The 12,743-nt window shown below is 29.6% G+C and overlaps 2 protein-coding genes across 3 annotated transcripts; one reads left to right on the top strand and one right to left on the bottom strand.

Moving 5' to 3' along the window:
* Positions 1-5,412: 5,412 nt before the first annotated feature.
* On the top strand, positions 5,413-9,271 carry LOC111034286 (transmembrane protein 242). Of its 2 annotated transcripts, XM_022315427.1 has the most exons (4): positions 5,468-5,486; positions 5,551-5,641; positions 5,740-5,981; positions 9,012-9,271. In XM_022315427.1, exons 2-4 carry the CDS (start codon positions 5,566-5,568, stop codon positions 9,204-9,206), a joined length of 513 nt encoding a protein of 170 aa, XP_022171119.1. In that variant the 5' UTR covers positions 5,468-5,486; positions 5,551-5,565; the 3' UTR covers positions 9,207-9,271. The 2 variants fall into 2 exon arrangements, with proteins under 2 accessions (XP_022171118.1, XP_022171119.1); XM_022315426.1 differs by having other exon boundaries at positions 5,413-5,641.
* A 763-nt stretch (positions 9,272-10,034) lies between these two features.
* Positions 10,035-12,737, bottom strand: LOC111034282 (mediator of RNA polymerase II transcription subunit 16). The gene has a single exon (XM_022315420.1). The coding sequence runs from the start codon at positions 12,481-12,483 to the stop codon at positions 10,048-10,050; it is 2,436 nt and encodes an 811-aa protein (XP_022171112.1). The 5' UTR covers positions 12,484-12,737; the 3' UTR covers positions 10,035-10,047.
* Positions 12,738-12,743: the final 6 nt, after the last annotated feature.

The raw sequence follows: 12,743 nt of genomic DNA, 5'->3' as shown, positions 1-12,743 counted from the left end.
TTTGTCCAATCCTGACTCCTGGAGGCAAATTAAAATGCTAGATATTGGAATTTTCAGCCCTAATGAATCATGTAAAGCACATTCCTATAAAATTCCTATACATAATAATATTACAAATTTTTGGTGACCTCTTGAATATTTTATAGTTATATGCAACATGTCAAATACTCTCTATCCTAGAAATCATATATGATGCGGTAAAGCCATTACGATCTCATTTGCTCTATTATACTACGTACCCCTTGAATCTTTTGAATCGAACTTATTAAATGATTGAATTAATCTTTGATTTTTTAAATATGTTTATGCTGTTTAAAATGTATTACTAATCAATAATTAATTTTATTTGCCTTCGTCATTGTTAAAATAGAAATTCGTATCGTAAATATGCAAACATTGTGTAATTGTCAACCGTTGAATATCAGTAAGTTCTAGAATTATCTTTTGAAACCTAATTTAATAAGATATTTATTTATTTCGGAGTTCTTATAACACTTGAACCATGGTCAAATGTATAAATTAAGTTTACTTTGTAAATTTGTTTACACTATTTTGAAAGAAAAAAATATGTGTTAATTAACTGAAGGATATTGGCTTACTGAAGTGGGCTGAAAACGTAAAGAAACGATTTCTGAGTAAATATTTAAAAATAAAAGAAAGGATCACTGCCATGATGATGAGGCAGTTAGGTATACCTTGAACATAGACCTGTATAAATAGTTTCTTGTAGATTTTGATCCCGAATATGTTATACGAAAATCGAAAAAGTAGCTCTGTAGTGGTGTTTATAATAGGTGAATTTCATGATAAATTATTGCAAACAAAAACTATTCTAAGCAGATATAGTAGCAACTGGTTAAGGCAGTATTTACTTCTAGCTACTTAGCATTACTTCTATTTTATAGTTTTAGATTCTGATCAAGACAATGAATGTATTGACTTTCCTATAATGTAATTTATTATTGTTATTTTTGTGTGTGTCCTTGACCACCTTATTGATTAATAAAAATACTTCAATTTTCATCTTTGAGACTGGGGTTTCTGTGGTAGCAAATGATATGTAGTTCATACTACAAAATTACGTCTAGTACGTCTACCTACTTATATAATATGATAATAATAAGTATACCACAGAGTATTATTGTTAATTGTTAATGTGGTATTAATGGTATTATATATAGTATCTAGTATATAGATTCTTTTTGCATCGCCGTTTTCGACCAAAAACGTACCCTTTACTTTTTGGCCGATTCACTTTTCGACCAAATTTAAAAAAGACTGATTCCCTTTTCGGCCAAAACATAAATTTATATAATATATGTAAAAAAAAAAATAATTGCTGCTAGGTAGTTTTTAATAAGTTGCATAAAATGTTGTAAAATAATATATAGAACATTTTTAAAATATGAGAATATTAATAAATTAACATTATTTTTATGTTAATATGTACAATATTTTTTAAAAAAAATTTTAAAATAGTACAAAAATGTTGTCAATAATATTATTATGTATAATAGTAGTGTGTATAATATATATATAACAAATAAACTAATAGGTATAGAATTGTTGTAAAATTATTATTATTAACAATATAATTAATGTTATATACTATATGTTCTAGACAATTATTAAAAGAATAGGTTGCATACAATGTTTAAAATTATTTAAAATATAAATTAATTATGTTAATATGTCACAACCCTATTCTTATTATGGTTTAAAATAATTTATAAATTACAAAAAAAAAATGGCATAAGGTTATATAATTATTATGTTCTGTCATTGTCTGATTTTTGTTAGCTCTGATTCATTGTGTTTTAAAATAATTGTTTGAAACTAACTTAACAAAATCATACCTAAAAATGTGATTTATACATAATAATTATTATGTATTATTTTTTTTTACATATATTATATACATTTTTGTTTTGACCGAAAAGGGAATCAGTCTTTTTTAAATTTGGTCGAAAAGTGAATCGGCTGAAAAGTGAAGGGTACGTTTTTGGTCGAAAACAGCCTCGCCCGATTTTTTACTATATCATGGTCCGTATGACCGTATGACAGTGTAAATAGCTAATAGGTTTGTGGTATAGGTGGCTTACGATCAGTCTCAACAATTTGAAAATTGCCTTGTGTATAGAAAATAATAATACATATAGTAATGGCAAAACGTTTTTCAATGAAAATTAACAAAAAATTAACTAAAATCGATCAAGTTTAGAATAAATGTTATTTTTCATCAAAATTTGAACTTGGAATAATAATAATAAAATATTATGCTTTTGTATTTTTGAGACTTACGCTCATAAAAAATTAATATAGCTTTAAGCTAAATATTATTTTTTGATTCCAGCAGGTCGTAATATCTTACGTTTCCTTTACAAGTTATAAGGAACTTTGTATCATATTTTCAATCCTTAGATGTTAAAATTAAAAATTATCAAAACATTCATTTCTCCCTCAAAATCTAAAATATAATATTCTTATTATGGCCCCTACAAGTGTCAATATCATTAACGTTTATGTATACGTATTTGCCTAATTTCACGGGGTAAAGTTGTGTAGGTTAGAATTTTGATGTCGATCATATGGAACTAAAATATTGACAAACACTTAAACCGGAAGCTTGATTATTATTGGTATCGTATTTTATAACACTATAAAACCGAATAACCAATGGCTTTACTTTCATTTCTAAAATACGTATATGGTTTAATAATTAAAAGAGGATTGGATGCTGATTCTCTGGCCACTCTGACATAGGTACTTTATTCCGTATCACTGTGTTAATAAATAATAATAATACATTAATACCTTATAAGTTTATTAGGTATAACATTAGTATATAAATAAACTAGCTGTCCCGTCACGGCGTTGCCCTTGTGTTATATAGCTATATAAAAAACCTCCTTTTACCCATTTAGAAGTCTAATTTTGAAAAATCCTTTTAGAAAAATAAAATTAAAATAATAATAAAAATATTTACAAATGATTCGAATGATTCTATACACATATTGCTATTAAAAAAATGATTCTGTAGTTATAATTATAATTTGTATAGTTTAACACGTTTATCGCATATCGATAAGAAAAGTATTATTATTTTTCGATAACGCGATTTGTATAATTGAGCTATTTGGTGTTTTCCATACAACTCTTAACTTAATACAAATGTTATGTCAGTTTGTAATTTATAATTTCGGCGAGTATTCCTACGTCATAATCATAAATATAGCGGTTGCAGCCGGTGCTACAGGATCGTTAGCGGACAAACTAATTGTCGTAGTGTCATGTCGGAACAAAAATCTATTTTATCTTTATTATATCTTTTCTAGCTGATCCCCTGCACTTCGTTGCCCTTTAAAAATGCCAACTCTATTTGAAACTCGTTTGCGATAATGTGAGCAGTATATTATCTGGTAGGCTATCTACTTGCGGTGGATTGCGGACCCCGCTAAGTACACACTCTATATGAATAATATATTGTTAAATTGTATTAATTATTTTGATTATGCACGTGCCGATGAGTGGCTATAAGTATAACTCCGCCGATAGCCACCTTGGTAGGCAATGTACTAAAATTCAAATTGATGAATTCTCAAACCTGATCTGCCCGATAAACCATTGCAAATTTTTTTTTTCTATTGCAACCAAAACATTTAAGAAGTTCAAAATTCTGCTAAAAAATTAAGAAAATTGAGCGGAAAATTAGTTTTTAATTAAAATATACGTGAAAATTGTATACCTATGTACACATCAGTGGCGTCTATCATAAAAAAATACGTGTTGCTCAAATAATTTTAGGTGACCTACCCCTCATTACACTGCTGTTATACCGACCTATAGGTACAATGTCCTATTTTTCTTCTATCAATACCCATCTACCCATTTTTAAGGTGTTGCCTGAGCAACACTCGCCAACACTTGTACCCTATGTTACACGCCACTGACACATATTGTATGGCATAGCGGCCCGAGGGTGACTTAAGTTTGTAAGTTTGTTTAACATTTTAAGCGTAATTACTTAAACTAACCACGATGAACAAACACTTATCAAAAAACTCACTGCAAAATTTTTCATTAATCTTCCGATTGATTCCACTATAAAATGAGCACTATGAAATTATAAATTAACTGTTTTATATCATAGATAGAACATAGAAGATAGATGGATCTGTTTTAAATGATAAGCAATAAGCGTGATAAATCGACTCACAATAATTGTATATTTGTATCATATATCTGTGAATCGACTAAAGGAAATAGTGATTTATTTTTATATACGTAGATAGATATATTGTAGAATTTTACTTATAGGAACAATTCATGTCTACACGCCAATAAAACACATACATAGACCTTCAAAAGTTATGGTTGCATGTCGCTAAGGAAACCCACAGGTCGCCATGCTGCAAAATATGTATATAGATATATAATTTATACGTATACAATTTATTTTTGCTGATTTCACCTCTTTAAAATCAACATTTTGAAAAAACCTTTCTTAGTGAAACTTAACATTATAATATAAATCCATCCCCAAAATTTCAATTCGATAACTCAAATAGGTTTGGCTCTGCGTTGATTACGGCTAAAGTAATTTTCCTTTGTACGTAGAGATAATATAATATCACTTACTTGTAATAATAAGAACTAAGAAGTAGGTATAATAAACAACTATTATACCAGTTGCAAGATACCATAAATTTAATCAATTCTTTGGAACAGTGTGTAGTACTATAAAACTATACCTATCCATTGTCAATTTATATAAATTTACTATGTTATACCCACTCATAAGCGCAACTCGGGCTTAGCAGTAGAAGTATGGCTGTATTCTCTTTCAAGGAAATGATTTATGTTAGTATATTCCACATTGGTAGGTTCGATTATTACGCGTAATTTGACAGTATCCTTACCTATGCACTGAACTATAATATACTGACAGATTATAATTATTGTGAAAAATGAAACTTGAGTAAATAAGTACCAAACGGGTTACTTTTTAGTTGTCGTGTAATATCGGGGAGGGGGCAGCCCCCCTCAACATTTTAGTCGCAGTCATACTCGTAGCCCATAGGCAAAAATAGAAAATTGTATTAGGACAAGCCAAATTATAAAATATATGAAAAAAAATTCTAGTTGCAAAATACGTTTTTTGTTTAAATTTTAAATTGTATTAAGTCATTGTGTTCTCCAGTCAGTATTAGGTCAGGCAAATGGACTAACTGTGGCCTGACCAGTAGTTTCGCCTACCGCCCTTGTTTCGCCACTGACTAAAGTTAGATCATGATCTATCTAAGCATTCTAAGTCTTAGATTCTAAAGTGTTTTTTTTATACAACCAAATTGATAAGTTCAAAATAAAAAAAAATTCTTATCATTATTTTGTAGCATGATAAGAACTTGTTCAAAAACGCCGGTTTTAGGTAATACAATAAAATAGTGAACGTCCTATGAATGATTTATAGTTTTGAGTTTTTGGTTGTAGGTTTTTTAATTAATTATATTATATCATTTTGATTTTTGACTCATTTTTCTTATTAAATAGTAAATACACTTTTTAATGGTTGATGTAAGTAAAGAAGAAAATGAGACAACTAAACTACCAATGGTCGCTAAAACATCAAGTGATACTATAGGTATTATTATTATTATTTAATTACACTAATTATTAATACTTCATACACTTATGTCATCTATTTAAACAACCATGAACATAATATTATGTCAATTTTAGCATCAGCCGCGTTTTTAACGTGTGTTGCGGCTGGTGCAGGTATATTTGCGTTTGCGTCAACTCTAGCATCAGCTAGAAAAACAGATCCCACCATGTTTTCCAAAGGACAAGCTCCTTTGCAACCCGCTACTGAATCAGGTGTACAGCTGGCTATTAGAGCACTGAAATGGGGAACATTCTATGCTGTTGGCGGCTGTGGACTATTTTTTTACGGTGTTTGGAAAATGACCGGTGCTAATGATGCAAGTATTTTTTTTAATACAGCTATTATAATTAAGTAAATGTTGCATCATTTATATTGTATGAAAACTAAAAAGAAACGTAGCAGTCTTATAGTTTTACAATACAATTAAGACAACTAAGTAGATACTTAATGTATGTTCCGTGTCATCATGTAAGCTCATCAGTTAACTCTTTTCAATCAATTTCCAATATCTACAGAAAGTCAACCTAGTTTGCACAGAGATTATTTTCATATTTTTAAAATAAAAGTATACAATTTTTCCAAAATTGTACATAACTAAATGTCCAGACATTTAAGAACTTTTGTCATCCAGTTTTTAATAATTTAATGTACCTATCTTCAATGAAACACACAAAAAGAATATGAATTACCAATGTTTGATTTCAGATAAAAAAAATTGTCGATAGGTACATATATAAAAACATTGTAAATATTTATAAATATCTGATAAAAAATATATCAACCCTAAACATAGGCGAACCCAGACTTGGTTGGGCAGCACCGTGTCCATAATAAGTTAAGACCCACAAGAATTATGAAAGCCATTAGGTGGTAGACAATTTTTGTATTACAATTCATACCGTGAAAATTGATCAAAAACTATCTAAATAAAAAAAAGTATATGTATAAATAAGTTAAGTTGTGTAGAAAACAATATAAAAATTAATCAAACAATTTATTTATTGGTGACATACCGTATTTTAAGAAATTATTTAAATTTTCAGTAAACAACTTAAACACATGCAGTGGTAAATCATTGGTAACTTTCATTAACGCTGCCTTGTCATTAGCTGTATACTTTTGATATTCGGTTTTATATTTGTAGAACCTATTTTAATTAAAGCTTCAAAAATAAAATACTTCATGTAAAACAATTACAGTGAAACCTCAGTATTTCAAAGCCTCTAAGTACCAATGTAATATGTATAAAATATGTATATATCCAAACTTCGATTTATAGAGGTAATTTAAAACATGTGAATGAATGATTGGGAATGATAAAAAAGTTAATAAACAGAAACGTTGAGACACTAAAGTTCCACTGTATTTACATACAGAATAGCAATAACAAAAAAATATTGAAAATTAACCAATTCATTGAGGTCTTTATTTAATAATTGGTGGTGCTTCAAATGAATGACTGGAGGGTGCCTGGGCACACCTATGGCCATAAACTATAGTTTATGATATTTATAATAATATTATAAACTTAATAATATTTAAATAATACATATTTTGTGTGATTGCTTAAAGGCTCATCTTAACTGTATGCTACTCCAAAATAAAGTATAGATAGCAAGACACTTGATTAAAAGTACAAAATTAATATATAAAGCAGAAAAAATTGTAAAAACAAAGATGATGTTAAAACAATAAAAATGTAATAATAAAAAAAAAAAATGTATAAATAAATATATGTTATCCATAATTATGATACTTCTCGATAACTTTGAAATTCCATACATATTTACATTAACGTGCTCAGGGTTCAGCACAGTGAGCTATTCTTAGAAGCCTGTCAACTTTTAGACGGACGATTTTTAACTTGCTTCTGTACAATTTTTTTTTAAACTCCTCTGTAAATTGGAAGTTGTTATAAATTAAAAACAAAAATAAAAATATTAAATTTAATGAGTTAAATAAACTAATACATCTAAAATCTATTCTGGATTTAAGTTAAATACAGAGTAAATGTATTTAGTAGTGACCTAGTTAACATTTTATTTTGTAAACATTATTTCTGTTTGTAGTAGTTACTGGTTAGCTAGTTTTAAACTTAATACCTACTTATGTCAAGTACTTAAAACATTTATATAGTATCTAAAGTACAAACATTTTTTGTTATAACAGATTAGAAAATATTTTTTAGCAATGGCGTCAAACTCTAAAAAAACACTTATGTCCAATGTACTATATACCAAACTTACATGAGGTACCACTTAACCATAACTATTGTCTATTTCAAGGTTTAGCAAACTTATAGCAGCTAGGACCTGTCACCCCATTACAGATATTGTTTTAACATCTGTAAGTTTGGATTTGTATCACAGTTATTGAGTGAATTCCTTACTCAATCAACAATGAATGTACAACATGATGCACTTTAAACTTACAAAAAACACAAAAATAAATTCTACTCATTCATATTGTATATTTTCAAAGATCAAATGTAAATTCAATACTTTTCTATATTTTAAACTAGCTGTTGCTGCTTGACATTGGCTGTGACAAATTAAAAATTGTCCATGATTTATCCCTTTACCTACTCTGGTAAATTAAATTGTACAGATTTTTAAGTTATTTGTGTTATTTTGACCAAATAAAAAATATAGGCATTGATTAAATATACTGTTTATATAATTAATGATACAGATCTAAAATGTTATCCAATTATAATATCTATTTAATTTTCTGAAACCTATAGGCCATAGCAAGTCAGTGGCAACTATATATAAACAAAAAATATTTGATATTTCGCTAGCCAAAAAATCCCCGTGAGCCTATCTTTAAAATAAAAATTTGGTTTGAGGCCACATCCTTTTGTTTGGAAGTATAAATTTCACTAATTTCAGTACCATGAGTGAGTTATACTTGGCTGTGGATCACTTTTACACATATATGCACGCATACATACATAATGCATACATACAAACACTGCCTTTTATTATTAAATAGATTTATATACTTCAACAATTTTATTATTTTATCTATCTCAGTATTAGTTATGTAATTATGTATAATAAATCTGGTAAAAATGACTCATTTTCATAATGATGGTATAATCTTTGAATTTCGTGTTGTTAATCAGTAATTCACATTATAAAAGTGATAAATGTAATAATTAAATAATAGCTTTTTAATAAATCTAGTTATTAGTGTAATGGCTTAAGATCCATGGATACTTGTAAATTTACCGATAAGAAAAATAGCCCAAACTATCAGTAATAAAGCATGTATCCGTGAATTTAAAAGTCTGTTTTAACACCACCATACCATACTAAAAAATCATTGTATTTTAATGTTATAGATGCACGAGTTTAGATTGAAAATAGGTTCATTTCTTCCAAGGCTTACTCCTACTGTTCACAATTCACGTACAGAATTTGAAGGACTGACAGATTTAATGACATATTTGGCTACAGACTACTCAGGACAAACTTCAAAAACTGAAACTACTAATGACTTAAATAATAAGTCTAAAAATGAAGTACCCAAAAATTGATAGAAACATTGTAATGTATATTACATTTATTAAATAGTTGTTTAAATAAAATAAACAAACAATGATTTTTTTTTCAAATAATTTACAAACAAAAATACATAACAAAAAAAAAAGACAGTTAAACATATAAATGCGTACTTACAATAAATTTAGTATGAATAATTATTTTCCAGCGACTATGTACAGTACTGTTGATTTGTTTATAAATTAGAATATACTTAACCGTGTAAGTGTGTTCAAGATAACAATATTAAACATAAGAAACTTTCATTTATTATATCAAGTTATCATATATTTTAGTATGAACGATAAATTAATTATCATAAGATATTATAATAGTAAATACATCATTGAACTATTCTAAAATTAATTATATTTAACTAACATTTCAGAGATCAAAATATAATCTGGAAGATTATTTTATACTAGTGGTTTGTATAAAAAAACTTCTTGACCTTGGTGATATTATCTGTTAAGTATAAGAATACAGTTTGATTTATTACTTATTATCAAGTACACGGTATAATAGAAAATTTAACAAAATATAATTAAATAATACATTTTATATAAAACAGATTTATCTAATTGATAAAATGATAATCATTTAAATTATTATAATTATTAAACGACTTTTCATGGACACAAAGCATATAAATAATGATTACTTAATTAGCCATTCAACAGTTTGAGTTGATGAACATCAAACTATAAACACATTACAATGGAGTCATAATCGCCTAAAATTGTTTAAAATTGAAGTTTATCATTAAATATACTGAATTTCAGGTTTTATAATAATAGTTTTAGTAATAATGTAACTGTCTATTATTAAACTTACTGGCTACTGCCCACCTACCTTGACTGTCCTCCACCTACCACCACATCGGCAATTTCTTGCCCACCTATTTTCCCACACTCTAATTGCTGCTGTTCTCGAATTTCCTACCAACTGCATTTTACCTTCACATCTATTACATTGCTTTACAGTTAGTGGACATTTACCAATGTATACATTCCTAATAACATCGTAATCTTTCATGTAGTCTGAATGTTGTTTCCCATTTGTTATTGTATCTATGGAAGATGTATTATATCTCAAACAATCTGGTTCTTGTCCAAACACCAACTTCAATGGTAAATGTTGGTAGTAAAGAGCAGGAGATGCAACTTCATGAATTCCTGCTGCAACTGATGAAAGTGGAGTTATATTGACCTGGCTTTGAAGTGTATAGCATTCATCAAACAACATTTCATCATGTTCACCACCTAGTTGAACAAATCGGGAAAGTAAACGGAATGTAACTGACAAAACGTCTAAATTATCAATATTTTTAATGAAGACTGGTAAACAATTAGGCCTCATCAGACCCCATATACGAATCATAAGTAATAGCTCTCTTATTGAATTTATGGCATACAAATCATTTAATAAGTTGTATCCAACATTGTCCCGTGGTTCAGGTATTCTGGAAACTACATTTAAAGCAAGCTGTGCTACCCATTGAATAAGTTGATGGAGTGACTGAAGAGTGCTAGGTTCTACAGTAAAATCCTTACCACCCAAGCTTGGTAAAATTTTGTCTATGTCCACAATAGGTTCTTTAAGTGCATTTGATATATTCTCGGCTGGATCCCGATCAACCATGATGTCACTAACTCGTAAAACATTTTTGAATGCATTACATATGGAATGAAGCGTCATTAAATGCATAAGGTCAGAACGCTTTCCTTGTGCTCCCGGCATCATTTTGTATAGAAAAGAACGAATACTCAAATAGGTGGTGTATTCTTTTTGTTGAAGTACCTGAGATTGTTTTTGGAAATTCTCACTAAAGCGATTGCACACGGCCTCTAACATGTTAGGTCTTAATGATATGGCTAAGTCCCACCAATCCAGGCCAGTCACCAAGCAATATTCAAGTTGTAATGTAGCATAGGCAACAGTTAGTGGCCCATTCAGTTCTGCCACAGAAAGTAGTTGAAATAAATATAAATTGCCCATGTTGTCACATACAACAAACACATTTCCTAGGTAAGAAATGTCCAAGTCTGAAAACTGAATATTGCTACTATGCTGTAAGCCTATTTTTCCAATGTTATCTTCGCAGTAGCTGCTTAATTCAAACAAACATTGTTGAGTTAGTTCTCTGGATAAACAACATACTTGATGATTACTAAATGCAGCCACTACATATTGACTGCAAGAAGATTGATTATAAGATATAGACATTTTGGGTGTAGCCAATGCAGTTAATTGAGCTCCAACAGTAAATGAGCTTTTTTTAATCCAACACACGGTTGGATGGTCTTCAGTTATGACTTTTTTAAACACTTTATTAATTGGATTAGTTTTTTTAACTAATTCCCATGTTTCTATAATACATCCATTACTGCTATTACTTCCAATTACAAGGGATTCGGAACCTTCTCGAAGTAAAAATTTCACATGTGAAATAACTCTATCCACTGTTTCATTAAATGTTAAGAAAAAGCTAGGCAGCCACTGTGATACTATTGTGCAACTTTTTTCATTAACAAGCTTTATTGATACTTCATAACAATGTATTGGCGATCGTGGGCGTCCATCAGATGTGACAATCAAAAAATTTCCATTCTGTCGATAACTGATGTCAACAACAGATATACGATACCTGGCAACAGCCAAACTGTTTGTAGCTGAAATCATGGGCTCCCCGCTATCATTAGTTAACAGAGCAGCAATCATACCTGTAGCAGACACAACTAAACATCCAGGCAATCCTGTGCCACCCCATGTCCGTAAAGATGGTGTAAACCTGACATAGTTAAATTTTTCAAAATAGTTGATATTATCTGCTTTTTCATTGACAAGCATCAATTTTTTTCCCAAATGGAAAAACGTGCCGGCTATAATAGGTTCCCCTCGAAAATCTTTTGAACCAACCTGTACCCAGTTGGTAAGGTTGTGGTCGGTACTGCAAGTCCATATTGATACGGCTCCATTTTTGTCCCCGATTAACAGTGAATATCCATACATATCCCATTCTAGAGTCGTTACAGTACAATTATTTGATGTAATCTTATGGTACTTCCACGGCACGTTGAGATCGGCTATGTAAACATGCGAACCCCAGTTTATGTTAACATGGTCGTCTAGATCAAATGTGGTTACCCAGGCAACGATATTATTGGCAGAGATTTTGGCCAGACATTTGAAACACATATCTTCCTCCATTTGTTCATTTTGGAATTGCGTTTTCCAAGCTTGTTTCCGAAATATTGAGTATACCAAGTCCATTATACCTTGCCGGTGAATTGCGTGGACTAAAACATAAGAATTTCGGTCACTTTCGTACAGACGATAAGCGGCGGGTCCGCCACATTCATTGAAGTCTGTGAAACGTCACGGAATGAATAACGGTATATTGGTATCGCAACATAACTCGAAACATCGAAAAAATTAAAACAATTATGTACGTTGTAAAACGGAAAAACGTAAGAGTGAAAATTGAAAAAAGTTGAACGTAAACAAAATGCTTCTTTTTTTTTATCATCAAA

This window comes from Myzus persicae, unplaced genomic scaffold (assembly GCF_001856785.1).
Source record: "Myzus persicae strain clone G006 unplaced genomic scaffold, MPER_G0061.0, whole genome shotgun sequence".
Lineage (NCBI taxonomy): Eukaryota > Metazoa > Arthropoda > Insecta > Hemiptera > Aphididae > Myzus > Myzus persicae.
Note: the sequence above shows the minus strand (reverse complement) of the source record. Positions and strands in the feature narration are given on the sequence as shown.

Coding starts and splice junctions, on each gene's coding strand:
- LOC111034282 (XM_022315420.1), bottom strand. CDS start 12,483: ATGGACTTGGTATACTCAATATTTCGGAAACAAGCTTGGAAAACGCAA.
- LOC111034286 (XM_022315426.1), top strand. CDS start 5,566: ATGGTTGATGTAAGTAAAGAAGAAAATGAGACAACTAAACTACCAATG. Junction 5,642..5,739: donor AACATCAAGTGATACTATAG/GTATTATTATTA, acceptor TGTCAATTTTAG/CATCAGCCGCGTTTTTAACG. Junction 5,982..9,011: donor AAATGACCGGTGCTAATGAT/GCAAGTATTTTT, acceptor TTAATGTTATAG/ATGCACGAGTTTAGATTGAA.